The sequence below is a fragment of the Aphelocoma coerulescens genome, chromosome 2 (genome assembly GCF_041296385.1).
Source record: "Aphelocoma coerulescens isolate FSJ_1873_10779 chromosome 2, UR_Acoe_1.0, whole genome shotgun sequence".
Lineage (NCBI taxonomy): Eukaryota > Metazoa > Chordata > Aves > Passeriformes > Corvidae > Aphelocoma > Aphelocoma coerulescens.
In genome coordinates this window covers 77,157,592-77,183,933 of record NC_091015.1, presented here as the reverse complement: position 1 = coordinate 77,183,933, position 26,342 = coordinate 77,157,592, and the positions used below count along the sequence as shown (strand labels likewise).

The 26,342-nt window shown below is 38.3% G+C and overlaps 1 protein-coding gene across 1 annotated transcript in view; it reads right to left on the bottom strand.

The window, feature by feature from the left end:
- Positions 1 to 26,342, bottom strand: part of LOC138105187 (uncharacterized) — an 88,470-nt gene that overhangs the window by 32,681 nt on the left and 29,447 nt on the right. Inside the window, exons 3-6 of the mRNA XM_069004891.1 lie at positions 21,618 to 21,836; positions 19,522 to 19,774; positions 15,910 to 16,073; positions 10,626 to 10,785 (exon numbers count right to left, since the gene is read on the bottom strand). Of these exons, the coding sequence (XP_068860992.1) occupies positions 10,626 to 10,785; positions 15,910 to 16,073; positions 19,522 to 19,774; positions 21,618 to 21,836 (796 nt within the window). The remainder of the gene's footprint in view (positions 1 to 10,625; positions 10,786 to 15,909; positions 16,074 to 19,521; positions 19,775 to 21,617; positions 21,837 to 26,342) is intronic.

Here is a 26,342-nt window from a genome sequence, read left to right as displayed (position 1 = left end):
TGTTGGAAGGAATTCCTTACAACCTCACCTCCCTGGGGCATGTCTTCCTCTCCCTCTTTGTCAATCAGGAGAAAACAAGGCTCTGTGCCACAACAAAGTCTTGCTGGCTGGCCTCAGAGACACTCACACCAGGTTTCAGACAGACCCAGGAAATTACTGTTGGTTTAGATGCCCTGATTTTTGCTAAGATAGGAAAAATGATGTAGATGGGAAGCATGGTGAGAGCACATTTGTGCCCTGACAAACACGTCAGGGTGAAAATTGTGACCCCCTTCAGGAAACTTCAGCATATAAGCTCTGGACAGTGCTTTCAGGCTTCAGCAGACAAAGGCTAATCCTTCCCCTATATTTCTAAGCTTCAAAGGGTAGCTCTTTCAAATCTTGTGCCAGAGCTGGGGTTTGTAGCCTGCTGAGACCACAGGTTTTAGCACATCTATAGCAGGAAGGACAGGTATCCTCGCTGAGTCCTATGACCCACATTCATTCTGCTTGCACTTGGCTTTAGCTAAGACAAAACTCATCTGTAGGCTCAGGCACAGTTTACTTTGCCTTCTGAGCTCAGGTTAAGACAGAAAACAGAATGGACCTGTTTAGGCTTGAGATCAAGTGTGTATCTTTGCTAAACTCACTGCTTAGCAAAACCTCAGCCTTTCCATTAAGTCTCCTGGAGCTGTTACACACAGCCAGACCACAGCTTTCTATATGCCACCAGCCCCATTCAGTGGGCAAAGAGATTTTGCTCTGCCCTGTGCGGGTGTCTTCAGTAGTCTCTGCTGTGTGGAATTTTGCATTTAAATATCATTAGTTCCCAGAATATTTAAAGGTCTTTACTAGAAAGCTTCTGAGGCTTCAGTTTTGTAACGTTGCTTGAGTGTTCTCTAATGCATCTAAAGTAATTCAGTCTTTGTCAGCAGCCTTATGTGTGAAAATCACAAAATGGTAGTAAATTTAATTTCCTTAAAAAGAAGTAATAAAGAGCCCTTGTGATGTGATAACTGCAAAACCATGCTTGCAGTTGCGTACACAATTGATAATATGAACTTCATGCATTTGCATATGCAAGCTCACACCTACATGGTAATTTAGATGCTAAGAATTTCACTTATCCCTAACCTGACCAAGTCAATGGGCATTGACAGTACCCTGCCCAAGATCAGAGGATGTCTGATGCCAGAGTTGTAATAAGATGAATTACATCTTAATTAGAGAATTTAGTAATTAGAAAAGACTGAGATCTTTTAAAACCATATCCTTGGAACAAAAGAAATTTGTTTAACACTGAGGAGGATAAATCAGATATAAGCAATATAACAATTAGCAGATAAAACAAATACTAGTTTTTAAACAGCTACACAAACCCATAATGGACAACACAATAATTTTTCCATAATGTGAGTTTCTTCCTAAGCCCCATATGTTAGCGATTATGTCTTTAAATCATGAGTGTTGATATTTTATATAACATTTTTACTCACTATTGTAACATTGAATGTTCTCATTATTCAGATATATTGCTAATTCTTTTCAGAATCCTGCTAAGTTACTGGTCTTGAGATCTTGTATGTGCCAAATGAGTTACCTGTATTAAACACTCCAAGAGAACAAATGAGTGCAGGGAGTAACCTTGTTTACAGCACTAATGTAATCATGTTTACAGCACTACCTGACAACCATATGAGAGACCTATTGGCTAATTCTGTTTTGTGCAAAAAATGAAGAGTCAGCTGATTTTTGTTACAAAGAGTAGGAATCACCATTGTTAAATAAGTGACTGTCCTGGGGGTTTTCAGAACTGCTCACATCATACTTCAACCTACCAAGGGGAGGAGGGAGTCATTGTATGAATTACTCCTGCAATATTTCATGAGCTAGTAAATTTTCTATGGAAATTATCCAGCTTGATGAAAATGTCTGTATTTCAAACCTCACAAGAGTCTGATTTAGAAGAGAAATAGTGCTCGTTTACTGCAGCTTCATTGAAGACAAAGATGGAGAGAATCTGAAGTGTTGAAATGTTAACATTCCAAGAAAACTAATTATCATATTTTCACTTGCAAACTTCAAGCCTGCTGCTAATTAATCTCTGTGGAAAGGCTGTGTATGAATCAAATTATAATGTAAGTCAGATTATACAGGATGAGATGTATAACATACCCTGCCACTGAGGAGAAACAAAATGGATTGCTTGCACAGAAATGACAAAAAACCCAAAGAGCTTGCTCTTCATTAGTGCACCGATCTGTACCAGCCGGCTGATGACAGATTCACCCCAACGGAGTGTTGCAAACCACCTTGGATTTTCAAAAGTTTGCCTGTGGTCACAAATTATCTAGATGCAAGGAGAAAAAACTGTTTGACTGAGCAAACCTTGATGTGGCACTCACAGAGTTCTGTTGTGAAAACATCTTGAGGGCAATCAAGTGCCATTAGCACATGTCAATGAGGCTTCCCATGAATTACTACAAAAATTACAGTTAAGTGTACTCCTCCTCCATCACTGTCCAACCTCCCTGACAAAACAGTTTGGATGTCTGTTGAAGTATTACAGAAATTAACACCTTTCTGCCAGTGTATAATCAGAAGGATGTCAGCAGACTATTAGTTTGGTTCATCTGCATTAATGCCTTTATATAATTCATTTATTGATTATAGGATTAAAACTATTTGTTACCATTTACTCTGGAAATACTATATTGTGCATGTAATGGGGATAGTAAAGGAGACTTGAATTAATCAGTTCTCATTTAAAAGGGAAACAAAATGCATGTTGAAAGGGGAAATAAAATACATGTTTTCTAAACAAAATATAATGTTTACTACCTCTCTACTTAAATTCCATGGAGTTTGACTAAATAATTGTGTTTTCAATTTATAGACTTACCATGAACATGCCAACCAAAAAAAAAGAAATGTTATAAGTAGCTCATAGCACTTGCATCCACATAGTTTGCATGGTTTGCTTTTCTTTTTATCTGTTATTCTATCAACTTATTGTCATACAACTTTCAGATTGAGAGAAGCTTGCATAGATGTGGGGGTTTAAATCCCTTTTTTCTCTTTTTCTTTTTGTTCATTTGTTTTTGGTTTTGGTTTTGGTTTTGTTTTTCTCTTTAAGATGGGATACAACATGGAATCAAGCAAGTTCTGTGCAGTGTTACTCTACCATCGCCATTTCTAATGCTGTTTCCATTAGTTTACTTGTTGATTATATCTGTTCTACCATTTTTATAATTTATTACAAGGCCTCTTTTTGTGTGCACATCTGTTTAAGCAGTTCCACTCGTTAGACCTATCCACACAGGCAAAAGAAAGCTTTCCTTTACCTAGACAGCATTACCTTGTTTTCCACAGCTTGCACATACACACTTTCTGATGAATTACTAATCAACAGTTGTGAGGTTTAATGGCATGCCTGGGTATGGTCAGCATAGCTGGCTATTCCAGATGCTTCCAAACATCCACACTTTCCCCCTTTTTCTTTTCACCCAACACTCCCTGTGGACTAAATACTCTAAAAGAATAGTAAGAAAAGTGTTTCAGAACCATATGGCCAATTCAACCCTACACAGTTCAAGGCCTTGTCTTTTCATACAGAAATAATTTTGGTTTAAATCTAGGAGTCAACAGAGTGCTACCCTCTTTTCTGACCTCACATTTTGCTCTGTTTTCTGTAACATCCCATTACTGGGCTGAGCCTTCCCTCTGCTCATCTCTGACTTTCAATCTCCATTTAATCTTAAAAAAAAAATACAGGCTCTGCCTTCAATAATATATCCCAGATGAGAATCTGACCTTATGCACACAGATCATGAAGAAGTTCAGTGAGACATGGCCCTATTTCCTCCCCTCTCCTTTGCTTACACATATAGATGGAAATTCTGGCCCTAATAAAGTCAGTGCGAGTTTTGCTGTTGACTGCAAGGGGTCGAAGTTTCCCTCCTACAATTTCTGTAGCAGATAGGTGATTACATGTCACCTTAACATGCTGAGCTAAATTGTTCTGGACTAGCAGGGTAGCTTGGTTGTACTGACTGAAACAATTGTGCATTAACCCAGAAAACACAGGGATTTATTCATGCTGGCACGTAAGGAATTCAATTCTATATTACTCCTAATTTTTCTAGATATGCTCACAGTCAGCTTTGCTACTGCTTTCTACTCTCCTACGTTACTCTTACAGCACAGATCCTTCATGCAATCTCAGTTGCTGGAGACACTGTACTGAGAGTTCCAGTGAGCAACTTCAAAAATTTTTGCAGTAGGGGTTAAGGTTAGGAAGAAGAAACCTAATTGTGAACTTGCAAAATGCTAGGTTTCTAAAAGATCACTGAAACTAGTTTAGTGAAATCGACTGAAATTATAAAACCTTATCAGCAGCAGCTTGAGAGATGGCAGCCATTTGTTATTTCTAAAAGATATAATACAGTGTATATGAGGTAGAGTTTATATGCATAAGGTATAGCTCATAGTCACAAAAAGTTTGCGAACAGAAGAGTGAATGAGTAAAAAAGAAATGTACATTTTGTATACTTTTGCTTTCTCAACATGATTTTCTATCTTCATTTGCACATCAGTGATACCTAAATCAGCAATTTGAGAAGAGTTATTCTATGGAATCATGATTGTAAAGTTATCTTGTATAGCTGTCCTTTTCCATCAGCTTCTAGTACCTTGCATTTCTTTCAGTTTCCTTCTATTTTCTTTGGCATGGTTGTGTCTTCTGCCCAAATTTCTGAACCACTTTTGCTTCTTTTCTCCTATTACCACCTTGTGCTTTCTGACTTTTTCTTTAGGCTTCCACAATCTGTACCATGATATTATACCTTTCAGCTCATTTCCTCAATCTTTTTTATATTTTTTCTATTTTAAGTCAAATTATGCCTACCACTTTTCTCCTGTCTTTTGGAAATTGGTCTTCCTGAAAGGCAACATCAAAATTTCTGTTTGTGTTCATGGGAAAAATTCACCCTACAACTTCAAAAAGACCAAATTTAAGATGATCAGATCCATTAGATTCAAAGAAACAGGCTGGTGTTCTTGTTCAAAATTTGTCCTAGTCTCACCATTTTTTTCACCAAAAAGAGGCAAGAAATCACACTCAGAATAGTGCTAAACCTTCAAAGAGAAAATGTACCAATTATGCTGTCAGTATATTCTTCTTCAGCCTTTTTTGATCTACACTACAGTCACGTTACACAAGGGGATCTGGAGAGCATGAATCTGGGGTTTTTAATTAGAGCACAGTCAGGGATTCTGCTTTTTCTGTTTCCAATATCCAACAGCAAGAAAGCAGCGTACCTATTTCCATTTCTCACTACACACTATGTGCCACACTTTCCTTGGTCTAGCACTGGCTTTCAGATTACTTCAGTTTTTTGCCCTTCACTTCCCTCTATCCATTGTCCTGTATGTGCAAGCAAGCTCCAAACTCCAGTGTTCAAGCAAGACCGGGGCCATAAGAAGAGACAAATGGCAGCAATCTCAGGTGTGGTACCACCTGCCTTCATCAGCCTCCACCCATGGTCCAGCAGCTTTGCTGCAGCACAGACTAACTGGAGGCTCATGAAGCTTCCTCTAAGACAAGATCAAAAGTTAACCCCCTTGTGCTAAATGAGTTAAATTATTTGCTCTCCAGCAGCCCTTGTAACGCTGCCACGTCCAACATCAGTTTGCTCTCCTGCCACTGCTGATTCCACTAGCAAGGGCAGGATTTTGCCCTCAACAATTCACAAGTAATTAATGCATTATTGAACAGGAATAAATAGATAGCAATTAAATAACAAGTATTAATGACTTATTTATTAACATATTAATAGTTGGCCTGAGAGTAATAAATGCAAATTAGTGTAAAGTGGTACCAAAAATTGTGTCGATAATAGGCCCTGAAGTAATCTTGTGTGTTCAAGATAATTACAAATATATTTTCCTTTCAAAAATCTACTGCCGGGTAATTTTTTATGGTTTGCTATAATATAATTTTAAAATTAGAAAATTAGCCCTAGTCTCATTAAAATAATTTTGCAGTGCATCAGGCTTTATTTCAAGTGTAAGTTTCACATTATCTTCTTGCCTACAGACCTTGCAATTTTTTTCCACAGAACCTCCTCATGTGCCAGTGTTTTTGGCCTATGCTTGGTATACTAACAATTTTGTTTCAGGTTATGTGTTGCACAACTTTTCTCATTGTTAGTGTTACTACATAAAAGTAGTAATACTAACAATGCAAGCAGGGGTGGTACTTTGAGGGCTAAGTCCAGTAAAAATCTCTAAGTGCCATATTTTTTGCTTTTCATTCCTGCTAATAGCAATTAATCTGATAAATAGTTCAGAGGCTTTAGACATGACCAAAGTGATGAGAACATAACACCTAACAACCAATGCAGTCGCAAAGAGCCATTTTTGATCTGCAGTTTTACTAGAAATATTTCCCCCCCCCTCTTTTTTTTTAATTCTTATTTGTTTAGACAAAAGAAAACCCCACTTCATACCTTGGCTCTAAACTGTTGCTTGACATTGGAAAAGTGATTACTTGGTGAGGACAGAAAGACACTGTCGTTTTTATCAGTTCTAGAAAAAAAGAAAAAGGCTTGGCTACAATCCAGGGTCCTGACCTCATCACTGGTCTGCTAACAGTAGCAGATTAAAATATTCCAGTCTGCCACCAGTCCTGATTTTACCAATTCTAGAATCTGACACACATTTAACATGTGAGTGTCTCTAATAAAAGATCAGCAAATATTCAGCTCTGTCTCCATGTTTGTAACAGGTTGAGGAATGGAGGCCCAGTCTTCCTCCTAGCAGTGGTGCACAGAACAGTGCTTCAGCACGTTTGCTTCTAGGAATGTTTCTGCCTGCCTCTGTAGGTGGCATTTTTACTTCTTTGCAGCTTTCCTCGTTAAAGGCATTGTAAATGGCTTCTTCCAAAATAATCGAGTGCATTTCTGTAAGGTACAGGGCAATGGTGGCTCTCCCCCCACGGTGCCTTCCGAACCACTACGTAAATGTGATTGGGGCCGTGTAATCTGTGTACCTGGAAATATAATTCGTTTTGTTGCTAATGAAGGTCCTACGGCACAAATTTATTAAAGGTATACTTTTCCATGGGATAATAATTGGGTCGATAATATTAAACTCATAGGCTCATTATTTAATTGCAAGGGCAGATTATGAATACAGCTTCTAAAATGTATTTTAATGAAAAACACTACATCCTGACCTAATCATATCAACCTTATGCTATCTAATTAAGGATGCAAAAAATCATTAGAGTTGCAAAATATTAGTTCCAGCTCCATCAGGCTGTTAGCTGCCCCTTCATGAATATATATATTTTTTTACTCTATGATAAATAGTTAATGAGGTAAAAATGACAAAATTTGCATGTAGGCAAATTAGTTTAATTGAGTGATGTCTTCCTGGTCTACAGAAAGTGACCTTTTTCCTATCAAAAGAAAGACTGAAAATACTTTTAAATGATGGTATGGATGTCATTCCACAAATGACAAATCACTTCTCTGAACAATATAAAAATTATAAAATGCAATAACCTTAAATTCTCATCATATTGTAAATGTGTCCTCTGCTGCTGCATTTATCAATTTAATAAAAGGAAATTAAGCATATTATAAAATACCCATTTATGGGGCAATTTTTAATCCAGAGAATAAAAATGAGAAGCACATGGTTAATAGCAAGAAAATATTGCAAAAATGTAGACCTATTTCTTCCAGAAGGTTTGACTGACTATTTACTTGAATGACCTCCATTTAAAATATATTTTTTATATGGAATGATGTAAGATATGGCAGTCTCATGCTTCCCTTTATAAAAATTGTTCACAGTTAATTTCGTATTTTATTTAAAAATTAACACATTAATAATGCACGCAATAAGACCTAGTGATGTGTCTTCCATACTGATTACTTTGTACAATAAGACATACAAAAAGAAAGGGACAAGATAAATACCTTATGCAAATCTATGGCAGAAAAAAGGGTCTTTCAGTATCTGCAGTACCTAGGAGCATAAAAAGACCTGCAAATACAGTTCGCAGTCTTGCAGGGAGATGCTCCGTGTGGAGAACATATTTCTAGAATGGAGCGAGTCTTTTTTACAAAACTAGATTTGCCAGAGAGCTAACAAAATTTCCTTTGATGGTTCTCTTTTTCATCAAAATAATACAAAAAAAAAAAAAAAAAAGTAGATGGGAAAGATTTATGAAGACTGGTTCTTTTTCCACAGTATTTATGTTTTGTACCAATAATTCAGGCGTTTTGAACAAGTCTTCACTCATAAATTTCCCCCATTGTAAAGCAGATCCTGGGCCCACTGAAGTAGATGGTAGAGATCATTTCTAGAGATGCCAGTGTTGCAAATTCCTGTGCTCTTTCCACATTGCTCATATCTTCTTCCATCATATAGTCTGCACCAGTATGTCCCCCAGAGAACAGGAATGTTTAACACTGTCACAGCCTGGCTTTTGGCTAGGCATGAAATTCATGCAGATGTAGACAGAATAAGAACCAGAAACTTAGGGACTTTAGTAAAGACAAAACTGTGCATGACTTTGCTTTGTTGAATGAAATGTGTGCTGCTCCCTGTGCGGCATTGGGATTCTTCCCTCTACTCTGACTTCACTCCCTGAGCTGCTGGATCCAGCTGAGGCTGGGTCCATTTTAAAGGATCTCACACTAAGGTTAGGTAAACACATTTCAATGTGGCCTTTTATGCAGGCTGGGCTGCATACTGGGAGCAAAACTAGGCGCTTACACGTGTCTATAGCTATGGCTCATGTCTTTCAGTGTTCTGGCCCTTGAAGGATGTCTTACTGTAGCAGTGGACAGCCCATGTTTCCTCCATTCAGGTACAGACTATTTGTACACAGAGAAATAATTTTTCTTTCCATTCTTTTTCATTTGTCTTTAGCCCCCACACCGCCTCCTTTCTTCCCACTCTTCTTTTTTTCTTTTTCATTTTTTTTTTCCCCTTATTCAGCCCTGTCTGTACTGCTTCAAGAAATTATATGCTGGTAATAGCATTAGAAATGTATTCAGTACTTGAAAAAGAAATGTAGTTGTTTGCAGTTCTCTCATCTGCCACTTTTTCCATATGGCATTGTTGGTCCTGGCATATAAAATGAGGTCCACTATATGTATTCTTTGCTTGACCTTACTTAGCTTGTAACAGAGATAATAGAAACCAACTGTCAGTGGTTATGCTTTGACTTGATGTGGGAAAAAAAGTGTTATTTTACTTACTGGGAAAAACAAAATAAGTTTTATCTGTATAAAAAGCGGGAATGTCTGAGGCAGGTGGTTGTGGAAGCTTGTTGACTCTTTCAAACCTTTTCCCTCCCCTCTGCTAAAATGCCATGTGGTGCTCTACACTTTCCCACAAAAATTAAGCTTACTGAATATCTGCTTTTTCATTCAATTTTTCCTTTCAGGGTCCAAACTGTCATCACGGGGGAAAAAAAATGTGAAAAATAATTACATCTGTGGCAGATGTTTATAACAGTGACAACTGAGGCTATATATTTATATAAACTGCTGATCTTTCAGAGGTAGCTATAGAGACTTGAAAAGCCTGCAAACCCTAATCTTAAGTCCCTTCTTCCAGAGGCTTAGAAAAGACAAACAAAACAACTCATACATGCTTAAGAGGACTAATTTCCTTCCTATCTGGAATCTGTTCTTTTTTACATTGAAGCAGGAGAGTTACTAAAGAAAGCATTGTACACAGAGGCACTCACAGGTGTATAAATCAAATTGATGAGCACTTTATCAATTGTCCAAGAGCTGGTTTGTAAAATAGTCCTATGGGAATTAATAACAACTGATGCAAAGCTAGAAAGCAAGGAAGAATAAGTACCTCAAAGAAGGAAGACAATGTCCCTAAGAGACTATTGACCACATTACTTCCATTTTCAACTCTGTGAAAGCAATCATGACCAGAAGCCTCATTTGTGGATGGCGTCTCCACCACTGGACCCTTTGCAAACACAGAATGTATCTCCTATACTTCACAGCTTAAGGTCTGTATATGAGACTAGAGGCTAGGGCCTTAACAGAAAAGAAAGAGGAATTATTTTGATAGCCAAAGTAGAGTACCTTCCCCTACAGATTTCCAAATTTCCACTCTTCTGTGCAATCCTGGAGGGAAAGGGCCAGGGAGCAGAGCATGGCTCTCATATCTGACTCACCAAACGCACACCCCCTTCTCAGGGCAACCTCACCTATACCCTCTTGGAATGAGTTCTACTTGTTCATGGAAATCCTCCATTTGCTGAGCTTCATGAGAAATTATCTGGGATGATACTGACATTTAAACCAGCAGTAAGTCTCTAAGACCCAGTCAAGAACCACCAGATGGCACAGATAATTTTTGACATCACTGATGCCTCTAAGCCTTTGGTTACTAAGCAGATTGTAACCCCTCGGGATGTTCAGCCAATGCACATGCAACATCACAAAATTCTCCTGTACGTGCTTCTTCTTAGCTTCTCCATTCAGTGAAGCACCCTAAGAATAATTTTCTAATATCTAGGTTCTTTTAAATAATACACAGAAATACAAGGCATTAATTTGGACCACAGACTCTTTTTGGAGACTCTGTTCACCACTCACCATCCGTCTTTCACCATTGATTCCTCTCCATTGCTCAGCCCTCTTCATAATGTAGCTCAGCTCCTGACTGGAAATCTCCAAGTCCAGTGGAACAAAGAATGTGCCTTCCTCACCATGAATACGTCGAAATACATCCAACAGCCAACCTTCACTGTGTAGCCTAAGGATAGAAATGACATATTTGGTTCATCTTTGAAAGGACTGTTCACGTAAAAAAAAAAAAAAAATCATTCTTCTATAGACTTCTGAGTCTTGGTTTTCCCTTCATGACTATGCTCTCTGCCCATAGGTAAGAAGCTTCTTTCCCACAAGTTCTCCAACATACAGCCCTCCCTAGCCCTCTGGAGAATTTACAGTACCTGAATCAAATCACATAAATGTAAGCAGCAATTTATTTTAATTATTTAAAGGCACTGACCTCCCAAAAAAGATCTTGATCTTCCTTCCCTTAGAAATGTCTAATGTCTGTCCTTAGCACTGGGCTGGGTAACTAGTTCCAGTAGCAAAGTTAGACAAGAATGGAAGTCCTGCTGTGCCAGGGTTCAATAACGGGCAAACCACATCATATAGAAGGGAACTACTCACCATTTTTTTCAACCCCAAGCCTGAAGCCTATACAATCTAAACTTCTCTTGATGTTAGAAAAGTCCATTCATTTGTGGGCTTTGTTTTTCAATGATGTTTCTATTCCATGGTAAGGAATTGAATAAACACAACACAGTAAAATTTTCTACCACAAGAAAGGCTTGCTGTGTGGCATTTTGATGTAGGTGAAACCAAGAAATATTGTGAGGCTTTTGTAAAAGCCTGGTGTCACATTTTTATCCTAAGATGAACTTGAAAACATCAAAACGTTGCTGTTTGATTCAAATGGCTCATCGTCAATTAATCTCTTTCTCACTCTACTTTTATTCCAAAAACAGGGGTTCAGTAAATAGAGATCAGAAAATCTGTAATCTCAGTTTTGGATATTGAACTGAGGTCTTTCCTTTTGTACCCTTTTCCAAGCTAATGTCTTACTCCAATTCAGCTGTTTCTTGGTGCCAATTTCAACATTTTCATCCTTCCTAGAGACTGGCTGAGTAATCATATGAAGTGCATGGATTGCTGTGGCACTGCAACCAACAAAATGCCTGGATTTCTGTGGGGCTATTCAGGTCCTTCATTTCTTGGCAGGTGAGAGACAAAGCCCAGGCATAACTCCTTAGACCCTCTGAACTCTCACCCTTCTCATGTACAGCAGCACCAGTGACTGGTCCTTATCCTTGGGTCTTGTAGTGGCCTGTGTGTGGTGAACAATGTGTGTGCCTGGGAGAGGCAAAAGGATGTTCAGCTAAACCAGAATGAAGCTCACATTGATATCAGCTCTACATCACACCTTACAGTGCTCACAGAAAGTGCAGAGAAGCACACTCAGTAGGCTGCTTAGTACAATTATGCCCACAAGTGAGATTTAGTGTGGAACCGAAATAAGGAGGTGCACCAACAGACAATTTTTCAACTTGATCTCGGGAGGAGTTTTAGCTCTCTCTTCGACCAGGAATGTGTACCTTAGGATCAATCACCATATATAAGAGTTTCTGCGATGGAGTAGCTATTCTGATCCCAAAATCTGGCAGCCTGACTCAACATCAGATCAGGAATTTATATCTCAGGCTTTCCTGTAAAGGTTCTCTCTGTACTTTTTTCCCTGCCCTTCTTTTTTGAAACATTCGTTTTTGAAGCTGCAGCCCTAAATTTGCTGTAATTTCCAAGATGTCATTTTAGAATTCTCTTATCAAAAGGGGAGAGCAGGTGGAAGATAATCTAATCAAGATGTAGGTAGTCAGGGAATATAAACAAACTGGCTATCAATAAATAATAGAAAATGCTCTAAAGTGTGAAATGCAAATCAGTGCTAAGGCAGAGCAGGATACTAAAGTAGCTTAAAGCACACTATAGAAGAGATTATTTTTTATATATTAGTAGTGTCCTTTATGTAGTAATTTACAAAATTCCACAGTGTCTTCAAAGAAAAAGTTTTTCTCTTAGTCTCAGGATCTACATCAGATGTTCTTTCGATACAATAGATACATTTGTGCAAGAATTGACTTATGACTTGGAATTATCTTGTGCTTGGTTGAAAAACTAGCAATCAAGCTGGTGGTCTTTCTGACCTTCTGTTCATGTTGAAGCAATATCATTCCATGGTGTTCATGTTTGACATTCCAGGTCAGCAATTTAAAAGGCTTGCCACTTGTCTTTCTAAATAACAGAAAGACCTTGGCATTTATTTAAGCTCACTTAATGCAACATTCTTATTTCAACTTAAGTAAAATTTAATGCAGTTAAATTACTATTTGCTGCCATAAACATTTTCTATATGAAGATTTTAAGCACATAGTCATAAACAATATAATTAACTTTGAATTAATTAAGAATCATGAAGCCTGTCTTTCAGCTTTGTTCTTTTCATCCAAAAGTGCTCAACCTGCTCCTGTTACCTGCTTTAACTTCTTTTCTTTGTCATGAAAACTAATAAAACACTTCTTATACCTTAACATAGCTTGTTATAAGCATGAGAGTAGTTATTTTTATTGCTAATACAATAAAAAATCAAAGCACAGATTATGTTTTCTAGGCATATGAGAACCAGTATAGTACCCTACAAGTTCATTTACTTACCTATCAGAAAGAATAGAAAACATTGAAATTATTTCCTACCCAGAGTCTGATTTAAAAAATGCTCTTTTCAAAGAATTACACAAACCAAAAATTAAAGGGTAGATTTAGTGGTTTAAAACAATTTATTACATCTTAGCTTGAGCCTTTCTCATCCTTTTTGGGGAAACCACCATTAAAAATACAGAACCAGTTTTGCTGTTAACACTTAAAAATGTAGATTTTTAAGCTTTTCCCTGAAAAATGTTTCAATACCAGGAAGTTCAGATGCTTTCCACCAGACTCTTCATTCAGATGGGTCTGCATTTTCTCACAGTGTAGGAAACATTTCACCAACAAACTCCTGTCTGTTTCTAATGTCTGGTAGAATTAAAAGGAAGGAATTGCAACTAGCGCTTCTTCATTGTTGCAAAAAGTAATTAGAATACCTCTCCATGCTAGTTGTACTACAGACTCCCAAGACACCCAAGGGGAACCAGATTTATTGAGATATTTTGGTTTATAAAGAAACAAATAAATGCCTAATGCTACTTATCCCCTGCCCATTATTTCATTAGCTTCCTGGCTGTTCATCAGTGCTACCATGAAGCTTTCTATTTGTGGCAGAAACAGACACAGCCCCTGCTTGCTTTGGTGGTCTTGTGGGTTCAGTGTTCTTATCCCTTCTTTTACACAATGCCAAACACTTCAGTTTAATGGCAAGCTGCTGAGTAATTCCAACAAATGTCACCAGCTCCTCCATCCAACAGCCAAAGTCTCCCCTGGCATTTGGGGTCTTAAGATGCAGAAAGTATCGCTCAATATTTATATTGGTTTACCTTACAAGAGCAAAATGTGGTGAATGCTTATTTAAAAATAGATGTTTTCTGTGCTGAGCAACATTCCACTTGAAAATATTTGAGATATGGCATCTGAGAAATATTCATACAAAGAAATGTTACTGCCTTGGCAGTAATACTATTTTCTCTTGAAAACAAATGCTGTTATGTCAATATTCAGGAAACAGTGTTATGAAATGCAGAGATGGTTTCCCTAAAAACATTTTTGAAGCTTTTAATTCTATCATTATTGGGCTGATAGTGTGCTGCTCAAGAGTCCTAGCTAGGTGCCAGTTTCCCACGGAGTTGGCTACAGACGTTCAAGGAAGAGAAAGTTGATCCAACAGTAGAAGCTCTTTATATAACTTTACTCTGCACAGACTCCAGTATTCAAAATGTTTTCTTTTGTTATCAAGCAAAGAACTTCAAAGATGTTATGCACTGTAACAGATTTTGTTATCTTCCCTTTGCTTTTGTATTTTGCTATGAATCATTTTTAAAATGTGTTATGCTAAGACAACTTTTTTTCCCCTAGTAACATTATTCTCCCACCCCTTTATTGGAAAACATTATGGGAAAATTGATCCAGAAGGAAAGGTACCTTTGATGATCTTGCACCTGTTCCCCAGACAATGAAGATGTTGGTAATATTCTCATAAAAACCTGCTTTACAAATGTTTTAATTTAAATTAATTTTCCTGAGTAATAAACGACAGCAGCTAAAACTTATGAAGCTATTCAAAACTATTAAGTCAATGATTAAGAAGGCATTAACGTCTCAAAAACTAATTAACTAGACTACCAGTACATTGGAGTTGTATACAGCTCCCAGGAATGTAGGAGCTCTGAAATACTTTGCAGAAATTTAGAATGCCATTTATCTTTTTCTGCCTGCTGCAACAGATTTTGTGGAAGGGGGACCGAAGGATGATACAATCAGGTGGAGGGTGTGTGCTGAGCTTTTCTGTTCTTACACCTGCCTGCATCTTGCCTTTGCATGTGGCTTTTTATTGGTGTTTGCCAGCATTCATCACTGGGTGAATCGAGGGCCAGAACAAAATTCCTACTGCATTATTAATTATTCACTTAGGAAAAAAATACACTTTTTCATTCAATATATTAGACAATCTATCTAATTAATTTTCAGTGTCCCACACCTGTCCCTATTGACTGTGCAGCTAATGGTGTCTACTAGAAAGATGGCAAGAAAGGTAGTTGGTCAAATTTCATGAGGAACTGAGTTTAAAAAATGGGCTAATGTCATGGAAAAATTATTTGGATTAAATCATTTCATGACAACTCAGTCACAAGAAGTCAAAAATCCTATATTTTCAAAAGGCTGTAAGGCTCTGGAAGCCACTGCAGACTCAGAGATTTTGCGCTTCATATTATATGTAGCTTTCTGAAATTTTTCCTATTTTTCCGCAAAACCCTTTCTTGTAAGAATAAAGACAACATCTTCCAAAGTACCTAAATGAAAGGTATGCACACTTTACAGCTTAAGCCCTTACACAGACATCATTGCCTGAAGCCAGAGAAGCAGAGGCTTCTAGAATCTATGAAAAATCATTATATCAGTTGTGCTCCTGTTGAGGAAATAAGTGGCTCTGTCTCTGACTTGCTGTGCCCAGCAATCTCAGTGCATTAAAAGTTAAGCAGAAGCAAACCCCTCCTTGTCTATCTACAGTTCTGGGCTCTGGGCATGTGACACTGATATATCTTTTCTGATGTCACCTTATTTTATCTAATTGGAGAAGAGGCACAAGCCTAAGTTCTTAAGGGAATAATACGATTAGGAGACATACCTTAAAAAATACAGGTACAACACTGTTGATGAGATCATGAACAGGATGGTGTAAAGCATCACCGTGATTAAGGCACCAGGAACTCCTGACTCCCCTGCTCTTAGAAATACCCAGGAGAGTTTTGCAGCATCAGCAATGGGTTTCTCTACACTGTTCCCAAATCGCTGTCATGGAGGGAAAATCAACATAAGAAAATGTCACACCTAATTAGACTATAGAGACAAAAGAACATGAATCTCTGTATAAGAAGGATTTAAATGTAACTTTTGGAGCACACAGTCTGAAACTTAGGAGTCTGCTAGGCATAATTTGAAATTAACCACAAGATGTGAAATAAACTATTTGCTGGCTTATTTTAGTAAAATTAAAATCTACCCTATAGAGGTGGCTTTTTAAACAAAACCCATGTCACAGTGAAAATACTTAAAGTGAACTCTGTTAGTGTATTTCACGGCAAGTGGAAGGGGAAGAAGGCTGAAATTTGCCTTAATGCAATGACCAAGGAGGCATAATGTTGAATTTTTTTTTTAATTTTTAAAAAATCTATTACTTTCCTTTTTTTCTTTTTTTCCCTCATATCTAGTTCTTAAGAACTAGCTACTGTATTGACATATTATTGCCCTCTGCTGGATCAATTTAGAAGAATTCAACTACATATCATAGGTCTTCTACTGCTCTGAACTTAAATAAATTCCTCTCTCCACTTTTTCCTTTTTAAAGGGACTTGGTGATGGCCATATCCATATTAGATCATGTTGACATGTTTTGCAAGGATGTGAAACTGCACGACCAAAGCATCCAGTGCCCATCATTCAGAGAGGGACCCTGTGACCTTTAGGCTTCAAGAAACCTGCACCTTTCTGAGCAGCTTGCCTAGATTAACCCTTAGGAAACGTCAAAACTTTCTGCCCATTTCTGGCTACCTTTGCAGTGATGTGCATAGTAAAGGAATGACAGCTGCAAGTCCAGATACAGAAGGACTGTGATTCTTGAGCACATTTTTGTTCTCTCTTCACCATTTGCAATGCTGCTAGGTTCTGTTGTGGAAGTTGAAGGTCCCAGGAGACTGGTAATGACATATAAAGACTAGTCACTAATTCAGATCCATCCATATTTGTTACAAAAAGAATTAAATACTCTGGTTGTCTTCTATGTCCCTGTTTCATCTCCTCTTTTTGGAAAAAAAAAAAGTAAAAAAAAAAAAATTTGGCTGCTTCCACTGCTTTCTTACTGAAGCAACTGTCTACCAAGGAAAATCCTCTGCACAGCAGTCACGTCCTGACATTCCTCCAGAGAGGCAAAAGTCTGAATGGCGAATAAGAATAAATTTCTCTCTTATCCGAGCGGTTCTTTCTGGCAAACCAAAAATGGTGTGGGAGAACTGTAGTTTTCTATCCTTTTTTTCTGACAAAGGTACTCTGTCATTCTGTATACCTTCTGTGCTCCTCAAAGACATGATCCAAGGAAGGCGTCTTCATTTTAAATAACTTAAATAACATTTGTCGACTTCTCTCTCAGGTACTTATCACACCACCACATGTGGTGGTCATGTGAGCCGTTTGCAGTGCCCACTGGTTTTTCCGATGACACACATCCCTGTGGCCAAAGAGGTGTTATTCTTGTCTGCATTTTGGAAGCCACAGACAGACAAAGTGAGTGGGGTCCCAGGAAAGCTGTGTCAGAACTTTAACTTGAACTGCATAGGAATGTTTCTTATCCCTGGAACATCCTTCTACAGGCTGACAGTAAATCAAATCTGAAATAACACATTTGACACAGCATTTTGGACTATCATTTGAAACCCCCCCAAATATGCATCTGCTCTCTAGCCTTTCCTTAACAATAAAAAACATTAGTTAGTAAACACAGAAACCTTTGTCTCCAGGGCCATCTGTCATCTTTTGTAAGTATTAAGGCTATTTAAAATACTAAAATACATTCTAGCACTAAAATAACTTATATTGCCACAACACAATATTTTAAAAAGGCTTGATCTAAAATAGATTGGCAAGCAAATCTGAAATAGCTGCTGAAAGAATGCCAAGAGTAAAAAAAAATTACAAATGCAATAATGAAAACACATGTAAGAGATATAGTTTCATTTTGGAAAGGATACATGCAGTATATTGTGTAATATTTGAACAAATGAGTTTCTACCAAAGATAATCTTGGTGGGTAAGATTGCCAAATTTTCAGTATGAGGTACAGAGAGGTGTGTACATTTTTAACACATTAATGAAAAGCTAAGTTACTTTACTTGTATCTCACGTTTGCCCCTGACCTAGTGCTATTTGAAATTGATAAGTAATCCAGTCTGTGTAGAACTGAGCACAATTCCACTGAAGTCAATGGCAATGATTTTCTCAATGCCAGTGTGGGAAAGATAAGGCAGACCTCATCCTCTCTTCCAGTTTTTATGAATACATCAGTATTAGAGGGGAGAAAAAAATCCATTTAAACATTCTAATATTTCTACCCTGGTTATTGAGGAAATACACCTTTTTATCTTAGGGGAAAAACAATCTTAATACAAATTACAATTAAAATTCAATTCTGTGCATGTTTTACATAATGAAATTTTAAAATAATTAAATAAATAAATAAATAAATGCAGGCTGCCCAAGTGAAAACTAGAGCATGTTGCCACATGCTTAAACTATTGCAATTACCTCTCAATTGAGCTCCAACTAAATTTCTTGAAGAGCTGAATTTTAATTTTCAAAACTACTGCAATAGAAAACGACAGGTTAAGAATGAAAAATCACCTGCAGAGCACAGGTCAGATGATGAAGAACCAAGAGACCTGAGAAAACCTGATCCACAGCAAGACCTGTGGATTAGTGCTTGATCTGGAGTGAGCAACAGAAACATAGATGACTTTGAAAGATCAGCAAGGGCAGAAGAGCAATATCACAGCCCCAGGAAAACTCTCAGCATCCTGCAACCATTGACAGGAACCGGTGTCAAAGACACAGTGAGACTCAAATTTGATATGTGTGCTCTGGGAGACTGAGCATTATCTCAGATGTGATAAAAGTCAGGAGCCACCCAAGTACAGTCGGGCTACACAGCTCATACGTAGGCACAGATAGAGTTGGGAACTTTGCTCTCCTGATGTTACGTAAGATGAAACTCTCTCCTTAAAGATGTCTGTCTTTCGATCTCACAAGCCTTTTTAGGTGTGCCAGTAAATTATATTAACTACCTTGCCAGAGAAGTGCATGATAACCTCTATTTTTTTCATTTTGTCTGTTTTGATGCTTAGAAAAATCTGAAACGTTAATAATCAGGATTGCTCATTAACCTATCCCCATTAACATCCAAAACTGCCATAATTCTTTTCAAAGCAGATGCAATCACTCCAGCAGTGGATTTACTTTCTTATCTCCATATATGGCTTTTACAGTGCTCTTAATTTTATGCAGAAACACAGTGACTCCATTAGATGGGAATTTTGTTAATAAAAAGGTAATGTATAACATTATTATTTAATTTCTTTTTAACTTTCATGTTCCATTGCCGGGGGTGGAATTTCATATCTTTCAGTGATTCACTGAATAAAACAAACTTCTACATCAAGTTCTCATGTCCAAGTTATTTTAAGTGACTCACCCCCAGGAATGAATCCACTACAAACACTGCCAAGGGGTCTAGCACTGTCCATAGTCCCATAGCTATGATAAATTTTGACAAGAAGGAAGGGAATGAGTCAAATAGCTGCTGACAGCCCCATCTGATCAGGACCATGAGAAGCAACCCAGCATTCAAGGTTAGTGGTCCCACCACGACCATGGCCAACTCTTCACTGGTGTGCAGCAAGGAGTTCTGGTAGCACAGTTCCACAGTGTGAGGGAAGAGCTGGAACCTGTAAACAAGCAAAAGGAGAGCATTTGTGCTCCTGAGCAAACCATTGAAAGAAGGTAGAATCATGCACATTGCACTGCAAAGTTGCATCCCTATCTGGGTCAAAATACTAAGACAAAAGCTGTATGAAGCTAGTCAGAAAAATAAAACTTTCTCCTCCTCCTCTTGTTTCTGCATCCTTGGATCCCCTCTGACTCTCAGTTCACTGGGTCCACGTCCAGGCTCTAGGGACTGTGCAGGAAAGGCTATAGGAAGGTGTTACCTCCCAGATGCACCAACATGAGCACAGGCTCCAGGAGCTCACCCATGTCTGCACAGCAGCACCTTTGGGCAGTGCACAAAACAGAAAATATGCAGAAGGCATAGCTTTTATCATGCCTAAAGTGATTGGAAATGTCCCTCTTCCCACCTTGAGATGGTGGGATTTGCAAAGCTCATATGATGAGCAAGTTTGCTGGCATGGTAAGAGACAAGAACAGCTTGGCATTGTGAGCTACACACAGATGCTGAAATTTAAGGCAAAAATTTCCATCCAGTTGAAGCGGCCTAAATTCTGTTCCTAACTTAAGGTGAAGTGGTTTGATTCTCACTCTGTTCCCTACTTGTGAGTGCTACCACTACATTTGATAGGACTAGAGAGTGCTCAGCTCAGTCTCATTGTTCAGACACACAGCTACAGACTGGGATGCTGATCCAGGGCATCTTGGCCTGAGAACATTATCCTTTATCTAGCTGACTGCCTGGGACAGCTGTGACTAGTGGCTTTGAACATGACCACCACTCTCTCATGCATTGCTTCCTTCTGTTGAGTTTCCTTTGTTTTCACAGACTCTCGATGCTTGGCCTCCCAGAAGTTTTACCGCCAGCTGGCCAAGCCAACACAGGCTGTGCAAGGCCAGAAGTGAGAGATGGCTGGCTTTACATTAAGATCTAGAAGACCACCTTAGCAAAACCCAGCACTGTACAGAGTCTGCTCAGACACCCTGTTCAAATTTCAGCCAATAATCAATACCACTACCACACCAGACATAAGTCAGAGAGTTGCATGTTGCTGGCTCCTACTGACTGATTCAGGTTTGTGCAATGATTTAAGGTGAATAAAAGAAAAAAAAAAGTTTCTATTGGAGAAATATTTCCTTTACTAAGCATGACTGAACCTTTTTGCTCTGTAAAACCCTTCTCTATCACACAGGAATATGCATAGGATCAGGTATATATCACCTAGTGGACTTGTACTCCATCTTTTGGTTATTTCATGCCAGGTAATGACAAGCAATGATTTTCCTGCAACACTCTAGAGAGGTCTAATTCCTGAGCTAAAGTCAATGTATCATAGAGTTAAAATATGTCAACTCATTGCAGTACTCACAGTAAAACTGATATATCAAAGTTAAATTCCTCTAAGTATTTTACTCATAGATCATATTGGTAACATGAATTATGATTCAAATGCTTCTTCAGTTTTGTGAACTCCTGAAGAATGTAGAAATACTTTATCCAAAATGATAAATTATTCTTCTGGAAGGTACATAACCTGCTGAGTATCTCAGATGGGAGAGATGTAGGCGTGACAGAAGATACACAAATGGACACATCATGTTCTGGGTTTAAAGTTTGCATTACTAACACCTTCACCTGATATATACGTTTACATATCATCTCATCTGGACTCTGGGTGCAGTCCTTGTTGTCTTAGTTTCTGCAGGGGTTCCTATCAGAGCTTGCATGTAGAGCTCTCAGCAGGAATCTGAGTCATCAATTCTCTTCATCGTGAAAAGGACATGCTTTGAATCGAACTATTAGGTGAAATATTCTGACAGAGAAAAGAGGATAGCAGGACTTACTTTGCAACAGGAACTGAGATGGTCTGAAGGAAGAGCCACTGACTCAAATAATGCAGGTAGAGTCTCAGGAACCAAAGCAAAACTACCAGCAGTGTGAGCAGCCAGAAGTCCCTGGAGTGCCAGCATGCGGCTCCCAGCTCCGAAAAAGCCGTGTATACCATGAAATGGAAATGCTCGACAACCTGCCTGGACAGTTTCACATCAGCAGCAGAACGGCAGCTAGAAATACATGGAATCAAAACAAAGAGTCATTCGTAAAAACATGTAAGAAACAGCAGTTGCTGAAAGACTGCAGAGTCCTGCTGTACAGATAATGTTGCACAGGTTCTGGTCACAACTTTTGATTAAACAATGTATCTGACATTAAAAAAAAAATAAATGTTTTTTCCATGGCAGTCTAGGTGAGAGGTGGCTTCCTCCCAGAAATCATGCTGTCACTTTTATAAAGACAACAAATCACATTTAAAACTAAGTTTTTAAAAGCCTTTTGCTCTCATTTTGATTTTAATTTTTCTCACAAATTGTTCTCTGAGGAACACTTTATCACTTATTTTCCTTCTGAGAAAATGGTAAGATAACTTGTCATATTTGTAACAAAAAGTATTAATTTTACTGAAAACCTGTGAACAGCTTTTTGGCATTTGGGTAAGAGCACTTCAGTCAAATATTTCCATACACAATGTGGGATAAAACTCCTCTTTCGTTTCAAGTAAAAGGGGAACTAGAAAGGAACTTGCTCTTTAAAGGATTCTGCTACTGAGTGTGGTGTGATTTTCCCTTTAAGCTAGTTACTGTAGTGCTTCAAAGGAGGTGGGGGGAGGAAATGAGATGCTGAGATGCAGCCTCGGCATTATGTTTCCCAGAAACTGGAGTCTCTCAGCTGATTCAAAGCTGAAAAGACAGTAGCTTCTTTGACCTTTTGAAACTTCTAACTGCTGTGCTTATTTCCACTGATTTAAATGACTAAGCAGCTGAGATGCGCAACTCTAGGACTGAACATGATGTCATCATGCTCAAACTGTTATTTATATTGATTAAGGCTTCTGAAAGTTCAAAAATATAAAGGTCTTTTTGTGGAAGGAAACATGCTGGCTTTTTAAAGTGTAGCATGTGACTGAAGAAGAAGCGACTCTTTTAAAAAACTTTTCTGTCTACATAGATTTCTTAAGTAGCTGTGTACATTTCTTCAGCATTCACAAAGAGAACTGTGAATAGCAATAGAGAAGAAACTTTAAAAGTTTCTGCATTTAATCTAGATTTGAATGAGAAGGAAAAACAAACCCCCCAAACTTGCCAACCATAAAGCTGGATTTTGAGACCCGCCTTGGCAGCATGTTACTCCTGATTCTCAGTGTTGAGCAGGACGCACATGGAGGAGACGGCATGCTGTCAGCCAGCCCCTTTGCTCATGAGAAGGCTCAGACTTCAGTTACATGGTTGGAGAAGGAAAGGACAAGAAGTTGTCAGGGACACAGCACAAAAAAATAGGTTTTGGGTCAATGAAGGCCTCAAGTACAAACCACTAAAACTTCTCACAGAAACATCTGTTGGGCTAAGAAAGCTGATTCTTGCAGTGACTATAGGCTGATCTGTCAGGGGTTTTGAAGGTTTTTTCAAGTTATTGTAGTCCATTTTGCTTATGTCCTAATCAGTCACAAAGTCCTACTTTAGAGGCAGGGCCACATCATGAATGACCTTCCTCATGTTGTAATTATTTTCCCACAGCAGCCTACAGGAACATCACAACACATTTCATTAACATTATGAATTCATAGTCTAGGCTTGTGTGAGAAGGAGACAAAGAAAAATGTAAAATAAGAAATATAATTGACTGTGGTATTATACTACAATAACCATGGAATTCTAAATGTTCTGAACTCTGCGGCTAGATTGCACTACACTTCCTTTCATATAAAGAAATTTTTGTCATCCTTAATAGCTTCCATCAAAATTTACTCTTAAAGCATTCACTCTTTGAGAAAACTTAATAGGGCAGGATTAGCCACACTGTATTTTAGCTAGACCAAATTGTTTGTTTGTGAAAAAAAAAAAAAAAATAGTACTATCTTAGCTCATAATACTCATCTCATCCTTCATCAAACAAGCAGAATTACATAGATGTCCCACCCAGCCTCACCCATGTCAGAAATCCACATCCTACAGGGATCACTGCCAATCTTCATCTCTGTGCCAAGAGCACCAGTAACCATATATATTTCCAAAAAATCTGGATTTAGCTCAACACTTCACGTAAGAATCATGTACTACTAGGTCATTTAGTCTCAATTTATTAATTGAGGCTATCTCCAAATAAGCAATGCCAGAGTGAAACTTTCAATGGACCACCTGTAAAAGATTTCAAGAACATAAATCCTTCCTCTAACCCAACACACAAATGGAGAAGGAGAGCACACTGCTCAGAGCACTGAAAATACTCAGTCCTCTTTCATTCACAGCAGTCCTAGAGCACCAGAAATAATGAAAAAACTGGGTTTAAATAATGAGAAGCTGGGTTGGGAAGGTGAGTAAACTTCTTGCTCACTGCAGCAGGACCTCACAGTGCAATCACTACTTTCACAGGAGCTCCATGAATGCACTTGCTCCTGCTCTGTCCCTCAATGTATGGAAGCTGCTTCTGTACACAGTGTGAGCACACCATACAAAGTATGGCTGTGGAACTGCCCTAAGGTTTAGGCAGCAATGAAAATATTCAACATGTGCCTCCAGCACTCCATTGCTCCACACACTACTTCCACTTTCAAGAGGTAAAAAGAGAGATGATCTCTGCTGAGATGCTGGCTCTCTCAGCCATGGGAATCCATCTGCTCAACAAACTTATAAATGAAAGCAGAGAAATTCAGAATGTTCTCACTTATCAAACCCAAAAGCCTTCCACTGAATGACCCTGCTTAAACCAGCTGAACAACATCTATGATGTCTTTCCTTAGTTGCACCTTTCCTCTGAAAAAAGCAATAGAAGCCCAGAAACTCCACAGAAACCCAAGCTTGCTGGAAGTCAAAGAAACCAAAAAAAAATATGTCCATTGGGTAGAATCAAACAACATTCGTTTTTATTTTTGTAACAGCAATTATCCTTTTCAAGATTTCATGGTTTTCATCAAATGCCTTGATCATAATTTCCTGCTTTCAAAGGGAAACTAAACACTTTATTGTTTAACTTGTTGGAAGTCCAGATTCTGAGTGTCAGTTCTGTGCTAGGTTATACTTCCCTGTGACTGTGTAACAGCTTGACATGAGCACCATCAGCCAGTGGTAGAAACTGGTGGAAAATGTAGCCTACACAGTGACTCAGTGAGAGTCCCAGCCCATAACTGGAATATCTTCATTTACTTTAAACCAAATTCAGTTGGCCCCAACTTACTTGTAAGTTTCAGCAAATTGTTCCAGAGTACTCATTAATCATGCTGTAAGGCTGTTTACCGGTTGCCACTTCAAAACACTAGGCTTAAATGACTTCTCTCATTGACTTTTTTGAAAAATGAAGAAAGGAAGAGGGAGAAACATGAAATGAAATGCACCAAACAAGTGGAAACAGCCCCTTTAAATATTTTTAGCTGGTGTTAGTAGTAAAAGCTTGGGGGAGGCGTGACAGTACTGGCAGATACAGTTTTCAGAAGAGATTTATATAAAGTTGCTGTAGGGCAGAGAGCATGAGTATTACCTTTCAAAAACAAAACAACCCCTCCACCCACAAAATACCAAACCTTAACCCTTGGGTGAAAACGATATAAAGTTCCAAATGAGAAGCCACTTGAGCATTGGATTTATCCATGATTCCTTGGATTACTGGTTAGTAATTTGGCTGAATGTTTTTGTTCTAGGGCATTAGTTTTGCATTTTTCTTTGGGAAATGCTGCAGTAACAAACAGCAGAGACCGAATTACCATAAAAGCAAGTCAATTATTTCTATGGAAATTGTTCAGAAGGGAAGAAACAATGCACAGATTCTCTTAAGCTGCACTTGATGATAATGACAGAAAAGTAATGGCTAATAGAAGGCAGTGTGTACTGTTGGGTGACAGCTTTGCTGCTGACAAACTACAGTGAACATTTGTATAATGGACTGCAAGGCTGGCACTTAGAACTGACAGTGGGGTAGATCCTCAGCCCATGCAACCCTGCTTATTCCAGAGCTACACTGGTGCACACCAGCTGAGGTATTCAGGATCTATCCTGAATGTATCTATTATTTACATTGCATAAAATAAGGCAAAATAAATGTTTCTTTGTCACCCATACAGACAGAGAAGATTTAAAGAGCAAATGCAGACAAGAATTAGTTTATGCAAATTACCGTCAGGGAGTCATACATAGTCCTTACAGCCCAAGAGTCAGTGCAACATGTTTACTCAGTTCACAAATAAAAAAGACCCCTCCCCCCCACCAGCCTAAATAGTAGGTATTTAAACTTAAGGCTAAGTCCTTTATCAACAGAAAAGAACATGCAGGAAATGCTGCCCAGTGTTACTACAATGAAATGTTATCACTTTCAGTGTAAAATCACACCTGTATCTGAATGCACATCTAAAATTAGTACACTAATACATGTAACCCTTCAAATGGAAACCAGTTCAAAGCACCACTGATGAAGCATGAGGCTGAAAGGGAATATGGTTCATTCCATTGTGCCCAACATAAACATATATATAAAACACATAATTTTATTATCATGAGAAGGATTTTATTATTATTACCTCTGCATAA